At 35.3% G+C, this 21,047-nt stretch overlaps 1 protein-coding gene across 4 annotated transcripts; it reads right to left on the minus strand.

Moving 5' to 3' along the window:
* Positions 1-901: 901 nt before the first annotated feature.
* Positions 902-16,361, minus strand: LOC112789773 (mediator of RNA polymerase II transcription subunit 13). Of its 4 annotated transcripts, none has more exons than XM_025831823.3 (22): positions 16,041-16,361; positions 15,472-15,545; positions 15,212-15,351; positions 14,950-15,036; positions 14,739-14,826; positions 14,584-14,664; positions 14,237-14,314; positions 14,069-14,145; positions 13,423-13,501; positions 12,987-13,316; positions 12,322-12,381; positions 11,746-11,989; positions 10,472-10,732; positions 8,636-10,009; positions 7,390-7,633; positions 7,169-7,316; positions 6,977-7,064; positions 6,216-6,294; positions 5,303-5,598; positions 3,970-5,032; positions 2,861-3,226; positions 902-1,863 (listed from the first exon to the last, which is right to left on the minus strand). In XM_025831823.3, the coding sequence occupies exons 1-22, from the start codon at positions 16,062-16,064 to the stop codon at positions 1,295-1,297; spliced, it is 5,850 nt and encodes a 1,949-aa protein (XP_025687608.1). In that variant the 5' UTR covers positions 16,065-16,361; the 3' UTR covers positions 902-1,294. The 4 variants fall into 4 exon arrangements, with proteins under 4 accessions (XP_025687608.1, XP_025687603.1, XP_072091365.1 ...); XM_025831818.3 differs by having other exon boundaries at positions 12,987-13,319; positions 16,041-16,359; XM_072235264.1 differs by having other exon boundaries at positions 15,472-15,984; positions 16,068-16,353.
* Positions 16,362-21,047: the final 4,686 nt, after the last annotated feature.

The following is a 21,047-nucleotide window of genomic DNA, read 5'->3' on the forward strand; positions in this document are numbered from 1 at the left end:
TCAGATAATAACAAATTTAATATAAGAAATTTATTTTCGCACTACACAACATCTCAAACTTACTCAATGGAGCATTATTTTTTTGACAATATCACCAAACAAACAGACAATTAGTTTATTAAAGTTTGTGTGGTTCGTCTATAGAAAACATTAATACCCACAAATGAAGAAGAATCTCTTTGCTTAGAAATTAAAAATGATTATATTGGATGAAAAAGTACAAAGCAAACATATTTATTGTATTTTTAAATTGAAATTACAAAAAAAATACTTTAATTATTTTCGTTTTTTATACTTTTTATATTATTTATAATACTTTATATATAATTGTATTTTAATATCATTAAAATTATATTTATTTTAATATACTATTTATTGTTCCTTTTTAATTAATTATTAACTGTGATTTACTAACACCGTAGGGAACACATTTTCATATAATTGTGAAGAAAAATATAATAAATAAATTCAAATATTTGTTATAAGAAAGAAAAATCTATACTATAAAAAATTTAAAAATAGAAGATGCAAATAATTTGTATAGACTAAATAAAACCACCAAATAAAATAGTCACTTTATACTTCAATATTCAAATTTTTTGTATTACAAATTAATTTACACAACATTTTTAAAATTTAATTTTAGTTTACATATATTTAATTTAATTTTATAAAACATAGTCATTTTTAATATTTAATATATACTATCATTAATTTACCGTTCGCGCATTGAACGGGTCTCATTCTAGGTAAAGATAAAAACGCATTAGAAACGATACTAAAGAACCTAAATTCGACCCGCTGAGAAAATCCAGGGATATTTCGAAGAACTTAAATTACAGGCAAGCGACGTTAAAAACGAGAAATAGAAGATGGCTTCGTCACATAGTTAGCCCAAAAATTAATCAACCAGGAAATCAAAATTAACCATGAAACCGTCATCGCTACATTATTGTCTAACCAAAAATAAAATAAAATAGTTACAAAAGGTAATCTAATTCCAGCAACCCTACACTCGAGGAGAGAACTATGACTATGCTACAATCAACAGCTTCTATGAATCAAGCTAATCTTATCTGGGTTAAAAAAGCTCATGTACATTCTGAACAATCTTCACTCTCACCTAAATTTGCTAAATCTATTTCTTCCTTGAAATTTGAAAACATTAGCAGGCTTTACACAACTTTACATAAAATCACAGTGAATATATTATGATACAGTCTACTCACCCAGCTTGGCGCTCTTTCTTCTCAAACCAGTGAGGCAAGGGGTTCTTTTGATATATAACCTGTAGTTAGGATTTCTCTGATTGTTTAGATAGCTCTTTATCAGCAAAGTGTAGAAGTCTTCTTAATCTTAGAACCATGTCACAGTGGAATGGAAGTGCTGTTCGTCGTTCCAAGTATGTGGGGCTCACAGTCATCCACGACAAGGCATGAAGCTCGGCTGCAAGAGACTCCAAAACCAAGTGGGTCTCAATTTCGAAATCTTTCGCTTCCCAACTTGGAATCCTGCCACCTTGCTTGTTAATCCCTCGGAGAATCTTCTCTTGGGGAATATTAGTACCTCCATAGTAATCAATGAGGCTCACTGAAAGTACTGAAGGCCACTCTTCTTTCAGGTTGCTTCTATAGTCCTTCCTCATGGAAGGTACTGCTTTTGAAACGACAAACCCGGTGGAGAGTGGAAGAGCAGATCCTTTGCTGTGAAGCAGATGAGCTAATGGTGGAGATTCTGCAGTGAGACACGTCGGTAGTTGAAGAGTTGTCGGAGGGAGGAACCGCATACTGGGAGAAGGAATCAGAATGTACGCAGAAGATGCTGAGCCAAGAGACTTCACTGGCGTGAAACCTTCTATATAACCTAAAATAAACATCACACACAACTTTTAGTTGAGCCACACAAAAAAAAAAAAGAAGAAGAAAAAGGAGGCAAATCTTATTGCATATTGCCACCTTAGGTCTGTTTGGTTTACATTTTCACTTTCTGTTTTTTGTTCAGGATTTTATGGCAAAAAATAAAAAAACAAGCAATAAAATTCTGTTTCCTGTTTTGACTTTTTTTTCTAGAGGACCTTAGGGTAATTGAGTGAATGAGCTGTTCCAGCTCACTATCCACATGGCATAGTTGGTTAGGCTATTGGATAACTTGGATTTCGTTATGAGCAGAAGTTATGTAGTGACTCGACCCATGCAGCTCACTCACTCAACTAAGATGAAATTTGCTTAAAAATAAAAAAATAAACAACATAAATATGAATTAGAACCAAAAAATTTGAAATTCGGGACCCAGTTTGATTTCCTTGGTAACAGCTCAGTCCCTTCTGCTATTAAGGCACATCTATAACAATATTGAGGAAGCCTAGGCTAAGAATAATGAAGTTCATCATTATAATAATCACCATCAGTATAATGCAATTATATAACCCAGTCTTTAAAGGATGGTGGATTTCAGAGTCTGGGTGCAACTATTGGAAAATAGTCATTGATATAAATTAGGTCAAAGGTATCAGTTTCTTGGCTACAAGCCATCGGATTTTTCAAGCAAATGGTGCCAAGCATTAAATAAAGTCTTGTTGGTTTTGCGAAAAAACTGCATACAGAAATGGCAAAAACTGCAGATTGCCACAAAATTTTTGCCTTTTTTCTACTACCAAACCCAACAAGCCTAATAAAAAATAATTGGTCTAGGGCTCCAGACACCCCCAACAATCACCAAAGATGCTAAACAAGTTGTTCCATAAGAAAACAGATCTTGGGCAATGCAAAACAGACCTGGATTAGACTCTGAATTTGCCCCTCATAATTTAGTGAAACGAGAAAATACAGAAATGAAAGCTACAGTAGTAAAGATAACTAACCAGGAGATGAATCAGCAGGGAGAACAAGTTGTAATGTATGGTCCATAGAAACAGATACAAAACTGATGCTCTGTGCCCAATGAAGCAAACCCCTAGAATTGTCAACCATATGTCCAGCCATAAGCTGCTTTCTTGCTGCAGGTTGCCCTAAACTGCCTTTCATAAAACCAGTGGGTTTGGCATGAGGGCTATACAAAGGGCTAGGTGAGGATGGAAGAGCTCTTTCTGGGATCATACTCATCTCTGGTTGTTGCAAAGAAGAACCATTACTAGTTGCAGACAACCCATCAGACATAGATTTCCGCAGTTGCATGGGCCATTTCTTCATCTCAGATCCAACAACTGAATAAATCGCTTTCTGCCACTCTGGAAAAATAACAAAATAACAATGCATAAATAAAGCTAGTCATATGAAAGTGAACAACTCCAATCAGCAATATTTAGCATCAATTGACCACTCTATCTCATATAGTCTCATATAGTTAGAATTATGACTACAATTTTCAATTTATAATTGTATGCAAACGTATGCTTGCTGTTGGATGTAAAATCATTCATGTTTCTATACCAACAGCTTAACCATTTAGGAGAGAACATATATGACAGCATATGTCCAAATGGTTCATAATTTATTAAATGTTGCCCCAATCTCCTTAATAAATTTTGAAATCTAAGAAAATAAAGAGGTGGATGGTCCTATGCATTGTTCACATTTCAAGCCCAATGGCTTCTTGCGTGAGGGTGTTGATATAAAATCACTCACATTCCACTACCTGACAGCTTAAACCTCCTGATGTGGTTCATAATATTAACAACACATGCTTGTCACATACAGCCACAAATTATGGTAAAAAAATTTATTCATAGCAAGACCTATGGCCTGTCAATTCCCCAATAACCAATTATAAAGTAATATTAAAGAATACAAAATGCTAGGCTGTTCCTTGTGTCCATTTAGAAAACACACAAGCTAATTTTAGAAGTCAAGTACATCCGTGTATCTTTATAATTCCTTCAAGAAACCTTGTACTCTTTTGACATTGGCTCATAAGGCCTAAAATCTATATATGCACTACCAAAAATGGCAGACGAAGAGATAAGAATCTTACCTAGGTACTCAAGCTCAAAGAAACCTCCAATGCGAGCTATGACAAAATCTCGAGGCTTTGCAAGGCCAGTATCACAAGATTGAAGTATCAGACAACCTTGCTGAAGAACTTGAACAAACAGGCACTGCAAACCCTTGGTGTCTTGCCTACCACTAATCCCACCGAAGGGGAAAATGTTGCTGTCAAGCAATTCTCCCCTTGAATCTGTCCATATGCATACAAGCCAACGCCAGTCTTCTGTCCATCCATAGCAACAATGTAGGCTAGGAAGGGTCTTTTGATCAGATCCAGATCCATCAATGCTTGAAGCAGAATCTGCACTTCCTGTAGTATTTTGCATATAATTGCCACTACCATCATCTGCCATTGTTTTTGAAGAATCTGAATTGGGGCTACCAACAGCAGAAACACCATGTTCCACAGAACCTGGTTCTGCAAGAATAAAAAGGGGTTCAAACATATAACGAGTCTCATCTTGAAGAAAATGGCCTCCAGATCTACTTGGGTCACAGCTCAACCCCCCAGTCCTAGTTGGTTGCCAAGAATTATCCCATGTACCAGTCCTCAAGCTAGCATCAATGTCACCCTCTCTTGGGATAGAATGTCCTGTCATTCGAGGACCAACACAGTCTTTCCACATGCCAGAGATAGGAGAAGGCATTTGAGTTAAGACAGAGTGAGATCTACTCGAAAATGCTGATTGAGAAAAATCACTAGAAACTCCCCTTGAAATTCGACGAGCCTTGCTGTATACAGTAAAAGCGGTCTCTTTCAAACTGACAAGCTCACTAACTGATGGACTTGTGACTCTGAAGATAGCATCAACTGTAACTATCTGTAAGACCAATTTGGGAATACTAAATCCAGAAAGCACAAGAATGTTAGAAGCCGAAGTTTCATCAACAGTTGCCGAGACATTTAATGCCTTCGAAACTTGACTATGCAACACTGATCTTCTCTCTCTGTCTGATTGTTGGATAACTGAACCGATGGCAACAGAAGATTCAATTACAGTTTGCAAGACTGCAGAAGGATCAGGAAAAGGGCACACCACATAGATTACCTAAATATAACACAAATAAAAATAGATGAGATTAAATACATCTAGAGACATAGAAATATCTACTGAGAGGCAGAATGGAGAAAAAATATACTATGAGAAAGTTATTTTCTTATATGAATCGTATAATGGTATCAGTAACTTAAACAATACAACCAATCAACAATTTGGCAATTAAAACCTCGCCAAAAAGTTTGATGTTTGATATACTTAACGCCAAGGGACTTGTAATAACCATTGAATCTACATAATCAAGCCAAACTAGCCACTCACCATACATGAACTGTTACTTCCTTCACTGGGGTTTGAGGAGAAGCAAGAACCAAGTTTCAAAGCTCTAAGTGCCTTTGAAAGAGATTTGAGATAGCTTGTCAGGTCCCAACCATTAGATAAAGATAAAAAGTAATCACTTATTGAACCAACAAGAGATGCATTGCTGCTCTCAATCTTCATAGATTGGGGGCAATCTAGTAAAACAAAACCGCAAGATGACAACTTCCCCGACTCTATCTCCATCTGATTCCCCAAGCCTTGAGGTGAATGAGTACCTAGCTTGCATGTCTCATACACTGAAAGAGAATATAAAAAATAAGATTGATAAACAATTCAACGGTAAGAGTGAATGGACAAAATTAGATGAAACTTAAATCAGCAATCATAGAGCATGGAAATCTTAAAGCATTCTACTAACACAGCATAGCACTACTGTTACATTCAATTAGTAAGACTCATTGATGTTCAGAAACATAGACTTCTCTAAGTACCTCACGTACCACTTGCTATTTCCATTCAAGAAAGATAATTCTATCCCAAGACACAGTATGGGAAGCCCAAAGTCCCTTATTGTGTAGTATCGTACGCTTGGTGTTCTATTTTGTCCCTATTAATAGCAAGCTTTTAAGGGTATGGTTACCCGATTTCCTCGGTTCTTATAAGCTAGCTATTAACATAGGAGAAGCACTTCCTTTCATACAACACCAAGCATCCCAAACTACTTGACGTGGGACTTTAAGTATCGCATACAAACCAATGTCTTTATCATAATCCTAGTAGCCTCTTGCATATTTCGAAATATGTAATAGGCCATAAATACAAATGCAATTGCTAGACCATAAAGAATTATTTGTTTCAAGCATGTGCTCAGTAGTGATTATCAAACAGTCTCAACTTGAAGCATATTGCTCACCTGTTCCTAGTTGTTGGAAAAAATCAGCAGCAGCAGAGGTAAGTGGATCAATGTCAGGACATACAACATGATAGGTAAGCTGCAACCAACAATCAATTTAATGATAATATGGGATTAATGGGATTAACAGATATTTTTTATATATAAATATTAATCAACCTTCGTTTAACAGTGTAAGGATTTTGGACAGAATAGATGTCTAATAACACATCAGACCCTCTATAATAAAGTGGCCGAGAGTTCAATGCATGGTGTCCCAATGCTTCTAATTAAGAAAATATAATGATCAAGTTCATGCGAGCCTCAAGCTAAAAGTCTTCCATAATGGGTTTGATAGATATAAAACATTTATTAGCCTATACATAATAGCTTAAACTTCTGGGAGAGGTAATGAATGACACCAAATTGCTTAATCTTTTTGATGGTTAGATGTAGGACCATGAATAGCTTTTATTATAACTCTAACATGCCCCCTCAAAGAAGCATGGATATTTCACAAGCATGCCTACCTAATATGAAGTTTCAATTAGAATAATGAGTAACAAGGATCAAAATATATACCACTTGAACACAAGTTCTAATAACACACATGAACCATATCTCATGAAAGAATAAGCTCGTAGATAAATTTCTGGGAGGGAGAGATTGTTAATGACAGAAAAGCATGGTTATTCAACTCTTTACCTTCAAGATAAATGAGGATATATGAAACTCAGCAAGGTTGCACTCATTACAGTAGCAATCGGATATTATAAACTTACAGGTTTTGGAAGACCATAGGGTTCGAGAGGAGCCTTTTCCCAGTGCTGCAGGCAGTTTGCTGACGTCTTCAGCCAATCGTCTTGATACCTATTGGACAAATTTGCATGAGTGGTTAACTACATTCCAAACTTCCGAGTTCTACATGCCAAACATTGTTTTCTTCAAACATAAATGATAAACTATACACATACCCTACAAGTAATGAAGGAAATGGAAGAGCAATGATGGTAGGCTTTAGCCGTGGACAAGGCTGCTGCTCTGACTCTGAACTGCACATATCTTGGCCAGATCTCCTTTGAGAATTCTCCTCCACCTTAGCACCATCAATCATGTTGGAAACTGCACATACAATCAAACTCTATCAGCATGATGAAAGAAAAAACTTCCAGCACTCGTAAAAGAAAACTCTTACCCTTAATACTGGATGATCCACCAATAGATGACTGGGATGGACTCATTGGTTCTGAGGAATCCCTACATTCACTAATGCCAGACTCAGCAGAAACCCCATCAAGTATACATCCAGTGTCAACTGATTGATTGCGTCCTTTGCACCAATCAGTCACAGAAAGTGGCCCTTCCAAATGCGGAAATACAGATTTCAAAGCTGTTTTCATGTCAGACTGCAGTAAACTGATCACAGTAGATGCATGAACCTGGAAGTTCATAAACATTGACAACATAAGTATATAAACCAAAATAGAAACCATCTACAGCATCATTCGGTGCAAGATACTCATTAACCAAACTTAAATATCCCCAAAAGACTACCAAAAAGGAATTTGCATCTTATCAAAAATAAAGTCCTCACATCAAAGACAGAGTGCTTGTTTGGTAAACAAGAACAAAGTGGGGAAAGGCTATTGTTTTTTCTCAGCCAAACTTTAAATTGCCCCTCAGCATAGATAATAAGGCATTTGGAGCTGCAAAACAAAATTTCAAAACATATCCATGACATGGACGTTGCTTATTTGCTAAACAAGTTGGAGAAACCATAATATTGAAAAGACAGCATGAAAGTGTGATGTACAGGGAAAAAAAAACTAGGCTGGGTGGTATCCAAGATTAGATAGGAAAGCAGGTCACAGTTATGTGCAAAGCACAAGCACATAAGGAAAACGGGGAACCACACCTTCGAAAGATAACTGATAAGGGGGAGAACAACTCTATTTAACCACAACCAACACCCCATACTACTTGACGTAGGACTCTGGGCAATAGGAATCCTATATTACCAAAGTCCCTAACACATTTTAACATGAAACACATGCTACATGTGCTCTGAATTATGTGCCTAAAAGAATCACAATTTACAAGAAAATCCATGTAAAGTTTCTACCAAAACACATTATTCAATGTATCTAGTTAGTTTCTAATCCATAACTACCAAGTGCATGCTCTTGTCAAAGTGACAGTTATAGATAACAATTATCCACATTTTCCACACCAAATCAAGGATTTCAAATCAATTTGATTTTGCATCTGAACAAGGATAACTTTAACAAGCTAGCTTATTTCAGCATTAGCACTACATATAAGTACCAAAACAAAAACCCAACCTCTTTTCCTAGCAAGAGAGGCATGCATGGTTCAACTCTTCATAAATTGATACGAAACAAAAGGTGCAATTTTGAGTCATATATACAGTAAAAGCTTACATCAGCAGAAAGTGGATCCACTAACTCCACACCAGCAATGTCAAGAGAATGGGAAGAAGCAAGTGTTCCCCCACAGCCAGCATGGATCATTGAAGGACCACAACAAAATCCACGCCTCCACTGTTCTTGCAGTGCGAGCAAACCATAAGGACCATCACCACAATCCACATCCAAGGCCAAATCAACAAAGGAAATAGCTTGTTGGACAAGCAATGCAATCCCATCAAGAAGTTCCTGAAGTGGTTTCCGTTGACTGTAAGAAAGGAGACCTTCATCACTGAATGAATTATGAGAATAAGAAGGACCAACTTCCATGTTTGGTGAACTTGAAGGTTTCATGGGTTTCGAAACTCCTACAGTGCGCCAGACACCAACAGGTGCATTGAAGTGCCCATCAAGCATTCCTCCTTCAATATCACCTGCAATTCTAACAGGTATGTTTTCTTTCTTCTTCACCTCATACTTGCCCGATATGTTTTCTGTGGTGGTACTCGGGTCACCAGGAAGCTGATTAAAAAATGCAACCCCAGTTGGCCTACCGAAACCAAGAGGCATGATGTTGCTGGAAGATAAGAGCGTGTGTCGTAGCCTGCACATCGAAGCTTGAAACATAACACACATAACATCAGTTGCCAACAGAGTTTTGGCGGATAGAAGCAAATGTTCTGATTCAAGTGTTCCTTCATTCATCTTCAAGCCAGACTTGGCTACAGCATTAGGACCTATGTTTGAGAATGGAGGTGATACCATGCCGTCAGATTTAACAATGCTGTCATTCTTACATGTAACTGTTTTTTTATCATTGATGTCTTTCCTGGACTCTATATAAGTATAGTAATTCTTTGAGTGGAGATTCATAGTTGCATCATGTGTTCCAGAACATGTTTTGCTATTGATAACCATTCCATTCTTCCCTTCTGATCCTTCAATGCAGGGAGAAGAGGGCGGGGCTGCACCATATAAGTAACTGTTTGTACTAGAATTTGAACTATCTGCTTTTCGTGATTTTGGAAAATATGGGCTTTTGAATAATGTTGTGGACAACTCACTCGAAGGAGTCTCAACAGCTCCAAATTCAGGAGCAAATGTCATCATCGCTTCAGTTTTCATTATATGATCAAACTCCCTTGTATACGACAATTGTGTTTGATTGACTGGACCCGATAACATGGAATTGTTCAAATTATCTTGACTTTTGCTGAGGCATTCCTCCATGGCTGCTGGAGGAGGTGGGTCAAAACTCTCAAAGGAAGGAAATCCAACAGGCAAAAGCATTTGATCTGAAACATCCATGACTCCAACAGGACTGCTGTTGACATCTCCACAATCCGGGGCAGAAAACATAAGTGCCTGAGATTCTGCAGTTCCTGGGGGCTTTTGCCATAAAATTGAACACAATAAGAGACCAAGAAGCAAGAGAAAACAATGCTAGAATGTAAAATGAAGCTTCTGAATTTGCAGTCTCCATGTGCTAGTGTTAACAAATAAGATTCTCAGTAATTATTGGAAATTTTAGAAGTTAGGCAATTAACCAAAGGACAATGTCATACTCGAACCTTGACTTGAAAAATACAAAAATAGATAAAAGTAGGAAGGTTCAGGTTTTGTACAATAATGACGAGAGAAAAAAATATAACTATTTGAACAAGTAGATGGCAATAGATAATGATAGGTCAAGTGTATACAATGTAATGATTTGAATAAAAAATTTACTATTTAAAAGAGCTTGAGCGTGTTGCAGAATGTCTAAACATTGAAGTCACAATTAACAGCTCTTACAACTCAGACTTTTAAAAAGAAAAATTTGTGCATCAAATGAAGGAATTCTCACTATACCTCTCCAAAAGGCAAAACATCATTTTCAAAGAAGTCACCAAAATCACCAAACTCAGAAAGAAGGGCTTGAATATCCATTTCCACTCCTCTATCATCATCACCCCAGTCCCAATAAGACCCAATTGGCTCATTTCCTACTCCTGTGATGGCTGAATTGTTAACTTCCATGGAACCAAAATCTGACATGTAAGCATCTTGCATAGGGACATTTGTAGCTGTACTTAATGATTCTGTCACCCCCGCTCGAGATCGCTTAGAACCCTGCATAGAAATAAGAGCCATCATAACACCACACATTTCATGAAGTAAGGATCAGCAAAGAGGAAAATTGAAAATACTACTTCCTCAAGAAGCCTATAATAATACACAGAATATTGAATAATGTCAAACAGTGTTTCATAACTCCTTTATGGCATCCCTTTGGCATTTTGCTTATGCTTTCTTACATGAATTATCCACTAAAGACTTGGTTGTTAACTTTTTGCTTTCTTTGTGAGGACACAATCATTCTTCTCAACAAATAATATAATTTAAATTCAATACGTATAATAAGCAGTTCTATCAATTCATATTAAAACAATAATTAAGCCACCTTGATATCGATATCATCAAACAAGTGGCCAACTTATGATGTTCTAAGCATCACTGCGTTACTATTTTGCAGAGAAAATGCTTAACTGGCCCACCGACTGTATGAAAAACGCATCGCCGTAGTATTTATACTGGAATTTATTTATAGTTTATCCCATACTCATAACAGGCACCAAAGGATACATTTTTCTTTCTTTTAATCTGTGACAAGATAGCAGCATCACAGCCCACACTAAGAGATTCATGCATAAAATGGAGAAAAACGGTGACTACGTTTTGTGGTTTTGATTTTTTTAAAAAAAAGCAGGCTAAGTTTTCATCACAATGTGCAAACCTGTTAATATTTGGAGCACTTTGCTAAAGGGTAAGATTAAACATTTTCATTTAAAAGGTTTCATTAATCCAACAGCAGAATTTGGATAAGATTACCAAATTAGCTTCTATTTGGTGTGAAAAACACAGTCCATTCCAGGAGTCCATAGCAGACACGTAGAGGAATTGGCGCAACTTTCTCTCATTTGAGTCAATGATGCTGCCATTTTTGCTCTGTTGCTTTATTTTCATTTTCATTTTTATCATTATCCTTCAAACTACAATTATTTATCTTTCACTGTAATCATAAATCTTATGTCAAAAATATCAAAATCAAAGATAACTTTCAAAAAGGGCAAATAAGAACATACCAACTTAGGGCCATCACTTTCCAACTGATCGCCAGAAGATACCACAGACTGTCTACATGTTAAAGAATCAGCATCCGCCTCCAGTTCATTTGGTCCTGTAGTTTTGTAATCACTATCGCTAGAGCTGGCACTTATGCTACTAATACTGCTACTATTGCTATTGCTACTACTGTCATAACTATTTTGCATGCGGGATCCATTGATTTCAGCCCAAGGATCTTCTATAGAATCCACATTAGCAGCACTGCAGAAGACAAATGAAAATTTAAGAGTTTGAAGAGCTTGAGAAACGAGAAAAATTTATCCAACTCTTTTTGTTTTTTAAGGAAAAATCAGCCCCTGCAACATCATGATATGCATTGTAACAGAAAACTCAAGACCCAAAAAAAAAAACTCAAAAATAGCAATATAACTTTCTATTCCAGCCTATCCTCATTCCAGAGACATACAGCATTCAGCAGAAAACAAAAAAGAAGCCATAACATGGTATAGAGCTCAGAATTGACCTAATTAATCAAAGAAAACAGGAAAAACGCAAGAAGCATCTGCAGAGAGAGAGAGAGAGAGAGAGCAAACCAGTGAATAAAGGACGAGGAACCAGGTAGGGATGGTCCCATCCAATTCTGCAGCCAAAATCTGAAAGAATCACACAGCTCTTTTAGACAAGTCATACAACAGGCCAAGCATAATGACAATATATATTACAAATTGTAAACAAGAAATAACTCAAAAACAGTATCTCCATTCAAAGGAGATGGAGTACGGAAACTGTGCTCTAACACACACTATCCACCTTTCTAATCCTATGCAATCTACACTGCTATTTGGTAGCATGATTGGAGCATAATGCTTAAGTTTCTATCTGTCTGAGTTTCTAAGAAGCTAAATTTGAAACAAGGTTAGGCAATTAGCTTCTTTATGAGGTTAAGCACTTCTCAAAGAGATTTGCCTAATAGATATCCAGAGGGAATAGCAACTTTGCTCCAGTAATGTTTTATCTGTTTCTTTTGTTGTTTAAAATTTTTCCCCGGACCCTCCGTTAATGCAGGATGCTTGTGCACCGGACTGCCCCTTAAATTTGTGGAGTATCTTTTATTGCCCTATTTCCTCTCAATTTTTATTCAATCTAAAGGAATTTTTGTTGAAAGACAAAAAAGGACAATCACATTTCCTCCAAATCAAATAAAGGTAGAAAATAAAATAAGAAATACACAAGCATATACACATAGAAATAACAATACCTTCTCAAAGATGACCTTGCTAAGGACGTTTGTAAAACTGGCACAAGAACTGCCTCAGCAGGATAGAGAAATGTTTTCTCACAATCAGACAAATGATCTGGTGAACCCTTATGATCACTCCGCCCAGCAGCAGGAGATTCAGCAACATGAAGTTTGGATAAATTCCTGACACTATTCTTGTTTGACTGCAACGCCTTGTCAGTTCCCAAGCGAGGGAACCCAAGACTTACTTCAACATAACAATTCTGGCCCCTAAGCTGGCAACCAACACCCTGGGAAACATGATTTGGAAGACCTATAATTCCACTTGATGCCCTAAACTTGGAGGAACTGCTATAAAAGAAAATTAAAAATATAAAATGGAATTCAGGTATGGATACTATCATACATAATTCACCATATATCAAATGCAAATGCATAAGGTCAGAGTAAGGACCTGAAATAACTTTGCTTGACAAGATCACTTGGAGAACTACCAACCAGGCTGCCTCTTATTCCATGAGGAGAAACGATCACTGTCACGTGATGATATAAAGATGAAATTAAACATCAGAAGCTGTATTAATCTAACCCTTTACGATATTTAAAAAAAAAAAACAAATGCATGAAAATATGGTATGACAACTGAAAACAGAACAGAATAATGTAAATAAAAATTTGGACAGTGACAAATAGAGGGTGACAAAAAATTGACATAGAAAAGATAATGAATTAATTCTCTCCTTTTTATAGTAAAAGAATTTTTTTCAATAAAGTTATCCGAGTGAGTGACAAAACCCCTTTAAATTCATTTGAGCATCCATAACAAAATCTCCAAGACAGAGTACAATAAAGCTCTTAACCTACTTCTGATACATCTCAAAAGAAACATTGGCGATAATTAGCGAAGGTAATGACATAAAATGCCATACCAAATAAAGTTTGAAAATACTACCACTGTTCTTTTCACTGGCCGAAAAAAACACAAGCATAACCAAAATATTTTAACACCGCTAATATAGCATATCAAAGAAAATGATCAGAGAATAGTAACTCTGACTACTTCAAACAAATAATAAACTTCAGAAAGAAATCATATCAACCTGGTAGTCTATATTTCGCCTCCATAGAATGCTTCAATACTTTTTCCAGATCACCAGAGGAAAGCATTCGGATATGCCTGTATGAAGGGAAAATCGGAAAACAATATTTAAATATTTGAACATAAGATTTGGTAATACTTTTGACCAACTAAATATTTAGCACCATACTTTGAGGAAACTATGACATGTACAAAGATTGCCTCCTCAGTTGCAGCAAAGACGAACTCAACTGTAGGTTGTCCTTTCCTGTATGTATCAGAAACATGCAAGCATGCATTAGCGAATTCAAATTATGAAATTGTAACTGTAGTATCTTAGACCTAATTATAGCAAAAGGTCATATCATGGGGTAACACAATATGGTAAGTAGCTTTACAATTACAAGCCAGGTATTCTAGTCGAAGTTCTAAAGTGAGAACGAACATACAATTTCCACTTAACCTGCATAATTTATTTAGCCTATCACCTCAATTTGTTATTTTATGCAACAATGAATGAATGTGGATAAAACATACCTAAATAGCTCTTCACTTTGAAAATGATGAAACTTTGAAAATACTTCTCCAAATCTCATGTAATAAAGCCCATTAAGTGCCCTACAAAATTAAATAAGATAAAATGGCAGGAACTAATCAAGAATAATTTGACTTTGAAGGGATGGGACGCAAACCTTTCTATACAATTCCTCAAAGCCTGAGAGAGAGCAGCAGCAACCTCTTCTACATCCCCAGGAGCTAACCAGAGCCCAGAAGCAACAACTTCATTGAATATTTTTTTACCCAAAAAAATATAATAATTAGAAAATGTTAGGGCATATAATTACAATTCTACTACCTCTAAAGGAAAGACGTGAGCATAACAAAGTTTAGTAGCATTGATACCTCTCAATCCAGATACTGCTGACTGAGCAGTCTCAATAACTGAAGAGTGACGCCCCGGAATAAAAAGCCAAAGCTTAATCTTTTCATCTGCATGTTTGATGTAGAAGGTATCAAGGACATATTTGCATAATTAGAAAACAGGTACATAACGTACCAAAAAAAAAAAAAGAAAAAGAAAACATGTAGATAGTTGCATTCATGCCCACAAAGCAAATAACAAATAGCACATTTTTACAAAAACCATTCGGTCAGCAATCTCTACCAGGATTATGCAAACCCTGAGATGGATCCCAAGGTCCAACAAAAGAATTAGTCCATGCGCTGAGAAATCCTTCCTTCTGCAATTGAAGATGCGATGAAATCACCGCTAACATTGCAGCATCCTTCTGGTCCACTTTATTGCTGTTCGAACACAAGACAGCATTAGTGATAGTAAAAAGATAAACAAACATAAAAGATTAGAAAACTTATGGGCAAATTGAAGCAAAATGAATCAAAATGGAGAAACAATGCAAATTTAACCTTTTATCAGGTAGAAAGCACGGATCAGGATCATTAGGGAGGAACTGAAACCATGATAGTTGATGCAGACCTCCCTGCACAAATTTGCAACAGCATGAAAACTTAAATAAAGAAATATGAGCAATTATTAACAAAGCAGAAATCATTACATATATATTAGTCTATAACAAAAGCTAACTAAAATTCAAGCTTCACTCCATAACCATTCACTCTCAGTTTCTATACTGATACCGTTCTCCCACTAAAGAAACAAGTTTAAATTCTCAATTATTTCGGGCAATCCTTTTATTAAAAAGGTTGACAGGGCTGAGAACTGCATTAATGCCACTAATTGACAAGACAGAGCAAATAAATTATTTGCAGGATCCAAAAGCCACTCTTTGGTCTTGTCCACCCAATCAGGATCAAAGCACCAGATGAAGCTATTCACTCATCCAAAAACAGCAATGAAGAGAATGAAAAGCACATAGCATCATCTATGACTCTCTGTTTCGGACCATAGCAAGGAAACAGCTGTAGACAAAAAATAATTATTAAAAAAAATTCAGAGGGATTGGAAGAAAACATACGATTTTGAAGACATTGGTCCACATAACTGGAATATGAGGTTTTGGAGGAATTGGGGAATTAGGGTTTGAGCAGCGTCTCGATCGGCAGAAAGAGGGTTTATGATTTGTTTTGTTGAAATTGACGGTTTACGTGGTTCAGCTATGCAGCTGGAGCTACTGTAGTGGTTAACTCTGCATTCCAATTTTTTTTCAATTTACAAATTCCCGAATCAGATTCAGGACCCTCTTACCGCCGATCCTACTTAACTCCGGAACCACTCACATGGACGCGCCAACATAAGTATAAATAAACAAACAATTAAACACATATGCTAAGTGCACAAAAAATCAGTTACAAATAATAAATACATATTAAAATATAAAATATATAAAATAATTATACAATTATTAATTTGATTTTTTTATACATAACTTTTTTTTATGAACAAATAGAATTCATGTCTTATTAATTATCATTTTATTTATTAAATATATCCAATATTAATAAATATTAGACTACTTAAAATTATAATGATCTTTTTTTATTGAAAATAGGGAGATTCGAACCCGCAACTTCTTAAGTGCGTATAGAAAAATTATGTCATTTGAACTATGATTCATTGGCTACTTATTTTTATGTTTGAGAAATGGAAGTAAAATTAAAATATTTTTTAAATATATTTATATAAGCACTTTATATTATTAGAGTAAGAATCAAATAATATATTTAGATAAAATAAATATATAATTAAAAAATATTTTCATAATATAGTTTTTGAAAAAAGTTATAATTATTTTATTATGTGTTTACTTATTAGTATATAATAAAATAATTACATAAAATTTTAATATAAAATATTAGCTTTTCTCTCTTCCACGGTTTATTTTTTACTTTTTTTTTAAGCATAAACATACAACTCAAAAAGTTAATTAGTATTACAAGATAAAGATCTTGTTTGGGTCAATTTTTTAAGAAAATATTTTTATTGAGCTATTTTTTAAAATATTTTATAAAAAAATAAAAGTAATTTTATGTTTGGATATTTCATATAAAAAAATTTTATTTATTAATTATATTTGTACATAATAATATAAAAGTATTTTTTGTTTATTTATTATGTAAAAAATATTTTTAAAAAAAATAAAAAAATATAAATTATAACTTTTCAAAAAATATGTTTATTTTATTTTTCTAGTGCTTTTATATTTACTATTAGAAATTTATTAAATATGTTAAAATACTAAAATATTAATTTATAATTCTATTTTTTAGGTTTCATATTTTTAAAAAGTGAGTAATCTTTTTTAACAATACAATCGAAATATTTCTTATATATATATATATTTATAAATTCACTCTTCATACAATCAAAAGCCAACTCTCATTAATATTCATAGTTGAAAAAAGATAAATAATATCCTTTGAATTTATTTTTAAGAAAGAACACTAATCTTATTTAAATTGAGAGTTGATAATTCTAATAAGCATTTGATATGAAATTCTTAAACGACTATTAAGTACCAAAAGTTGAGTGAAAATTACTGTGGGATCAAATTCAATAATTTAATAGGGGCAAATAAATATTATTATCATATACTACTCAAAAAAATTTCAAATTGTTGCCCTCCCTGCAATGTATATAGGTCCGTCCCCAGATGTCACCATTCCTACCACTATGAGTCATAGAGATCATACTTCAAAAATGCTAGGAGTTGCACTATGCATGATTATAATTTTGGTGGATATAGAAGGAGTTGCACTTTTTTTTTAAATAGTGATAGGCAGTTAAGGGGAAAAAAATTCATCTCTCTAAAATATCAGTGTGGTACCTATGCAATTCTCTATTAATCTTGCACAAAACTTAATTTAGATAGGTTCTTCCTAAGATGCTCTATTTTTTTTTTTTTTTGACAAAAAGAGAGACTTTCATTTCACATGGGCTATAATGTCCAGCCAAGCCAAGTTTTAAACATGATTAAGAGCCTCTTTCATCCACACAATATTAGGATTGATAAGGACTATTTTTGCTAATTCATGAGCTACTTTGTTTTCACTTTTTTTTAACACGAGTGAAAGCCACAAATCTAAAGTTACACATCAAAGATAAAGCATCTATTACAAAAAGTTCTGAAGCAGGTTAGATTTAGTCTACCGTATTTAAGTGCATTTACCACTTCCATGTAATCACTCTCTACAACAATCTTCATAAAGCAACATTTTTTGGCTAGCTTCATCCCCAAATATACTGCAAGAGCCTCCACTTCATGGGCCTCAAGTGGTTGTGTTACGGGCCAAATTGCTGCAATAAGAATGTGGCTCATACTATTCCTAACTACCGCCCCCACTCCTCTATTATTACTATTGGATATGGCTACACATTAAGTTTAACGAGAGTGGTAGTTGGTGGTTCCCAATTATGCTTCATTTGGGTGGTGGTTATTACAAAGCCTCTCTCCTTTTTCGGTTCTTGAACTTTTCAAATTTTGTCCGCTGCTCGCTTTTAGGGCTGTCAAACGGGCTAGCCCGTGGGTTAAAGGAGCTGGCCAATTTAAACCCGCTTTATGCGCGGGCCAGAATTTTCTAGCGCGAACCTTTTAGGGTCAGCCCAATGAGTTAAACGAGTCAATCCGTTTATCATTTAATTTAATTTTTTAAACAATATTTTCACAAAAAAATATCACTTTTAGGTCAAAAACCTTTAAAAATAATTTTTTTTTTTAGTTGGCGGGTCGAATTTTCAGGTCGGGTTAGGAGAAATATCGGCTTAAATTTTGCTTTTTTTGAAAAAAATGTTTAAAAAATTAAATGGGCTCCTCGTTTAGCCCGTTTAAACCATCATTTGTTTCGGGTTGATCGGGCTCAGTCCGTTTAGTCCAAAATTTAAACGGGCTTAATTTTATAGGTAAAGCCCACCCATTTAAATGGGTAAACAGGCTGTCCCGATGGGTTTAGCCCATTTTGACGGCCCTACTCGCTTTGCATGTTCCACTTCTGCTTCAATTATGCCTTCTCTACCTTCGAAGGTTCTTCTATTTCTCGCAATCCACAGCTGGTACATCAAGGGTACAGAGTAGCGTTTTTTCTTTCTCTTCTAAATTCCCCAACAACATAGCAACCCATTCCTTCAAAGTAGTTTCAGCCTCATCTTCCGTTCTCCGCAGCAATGGAGTTGCAAACCAGAACTTCTTTGCGAATCAACATCCCCGAATTATGTTGCTTTCTGTCTCTTCCTCGTTCCAGCATATAGTACATAACAGAGCTCTCATCATTCTTCTTCTACGGAGATTTTTGTCTATAGGAAGGGATCCATGTATCAAAGGTCAAAGAAAGTTCTTTGATCTTGGGGTGCTTTAATTTGCCAGACTTCTTTCCAGGTAACCTCCTTCCTTTCTTTACTCTCTGTGTTTGTGGGCTGGTTCTAATTTATGACTTTAATTTCATGGTATGCTAATTTTATTTTGAAAATGCCATCTTTAGCTGTTTTTCATCTGGTTAGTATGTTCTTGGGATTGGAATATTTAGGATTTGTTGGCTCTCGAATGGTAGAAATATTTGTTCTATTAAATATTTATTCCAACTCCTATCTCCTGTTTGAATGAGTTATGCTACTTGTGCTATTAATTCCAGAGTATTTGGTGGAGTCTTTGGCTTGAAATCGTTTTGTTTCTGAAGCCATGGATCCTTCCAGATACTGATATTTCTTTCATCTCCTATTTTTTAATATCCACCTTTCTCAATAGTGCCCTTAGCTTACCATATGCTTCTCCAAGTGTAGTTTGGTATCCAGTCCAGATCCGAGTTCAAGAAGGAATTTCTGTTAAAGTATTTACCTTTTAGAATTGTTGTTACCAATGAGTCTAGGTTGTTGATCATTCTCCATCCATGTTTCGCCAACAGCGCCAAATTGAAAGCCTTCACTTCTCTTAACCCCAAACCTTCTATATCTTTAGGTAAACACAATTTCTCCCATCTGACCCAATGTATCTTTCTCTCACCCTCCCTCGGACCCCAATAGAATCTGTTAATTATTGTCTCTATAAGGCTACAGAGGTTATTCGCCAACTTGAAACAACCCATTATGTAGTCGGGATAGCCTGAACAACTGACTTTATAAGAATCTCCTTTTCCACTCTTGATAATGTAGTCTCCTTCTAACCTCTGAGTTTCTTCCAAACTCTCTCTTGAACAAACTCAAAAATCATCTTCTTAGATTTTCCCACAAAATTTGGTAGGTCTAAGTACTTCGAGTGTCTTTCCACTGTCTTAAATCCCATCCGATCTTGGATGATCATCTGTTTGTTAGTAGAAATGTTTTGGACAAAAGACATCTCCGACTTCTCTAGGTTGATGTGTTGTCTTGACGCATTTTGGTAAAAAATCAGTACTTCCATCACAGCTTGAATTGGTTGATCAGAGGCCCTAGTGAATAAAATACCATCGTCTAGGAAGAATAGATGTTTTTTTCTGGGTTGTTTGGCTATCTTGATTCCCTGAATCTGTCCGTTATCTTGTGTAAAACCCGCAAAAATTAATAAATAATTAGTCAATAAGTTAATAATTAATTATAGAAACTAGAAATATGAATTTTATAGTTTAATGAGATAGGGCTTATTAAAATAAGAATTTTGATACTAATTTTAAAGAATTTGGCCCAAAATTGGGCAAAACGGACCGAATTGGGTGAATCGGACCCGTATTGGACAAAAGGCCCAACCCAATTCAATACAACACAAAAAAGCTCAGCCCTTCTTCTCTTCCTCAAATGAGAAACACGCTGAAGCATGTCCAAGGAGAGGAGAGCTTCCAAAAGACACAAATCATCACTTAATAATTCAACCTCACATAACTTTTGATCCGGAGCTCCGATCGCCGCAATCTTTGCTGCCATGCGTTCATTGCGACGAGCTCTACAAAACCCATGGAATAATTTGGTAAATAACTCACTATTCTCTTCTCATCCACTCTCCTTTAATTTCAAAAATAAATTAGTGTATGTGTTGAGATTTGGTTAAATTGTGATGTTTAGA

Source organism: Arachis hypogaea, chromosome 1, assembly GCF_003086295.3.
Source record: "Arachis hypogaea cultivar Tifrunner chromosome 1, arahy.Tifrunner.gnm2.J5K5, whole genome shotgun sequence".
Taxonomy (NCBI): Eukaryota; Viridiplantae; Streptophyta; class Magnoliopsida; order Fabales; family Fabaceae; genus Arachis; species Arachis hypogaea.

Bases quoted from the DNA above. Each gene is read 5' to 3' on its own strand.
- LOC112789773 (XM_072235259.1), bottom strand. From the start codon at position 15,617: ATGATTTCTGCTTTGTTAATAATTGCTCATATTTCTTTATTTAAGTTT. The intron at 14,315-14,583 runs GTATGTTTTATC...TGATACATACAG, and splicing joins CAAAGTGAAGAGCTATTTAG to GAAAGGACAACCTACAGTTG. The intron at 1,864-2,860 runs GTTAGTTATCTT...TGTTTATTTTAG, and splicing joins CCCTGCTGATTCATCTCCTG to GTTATATAGAAGGTTTCACG.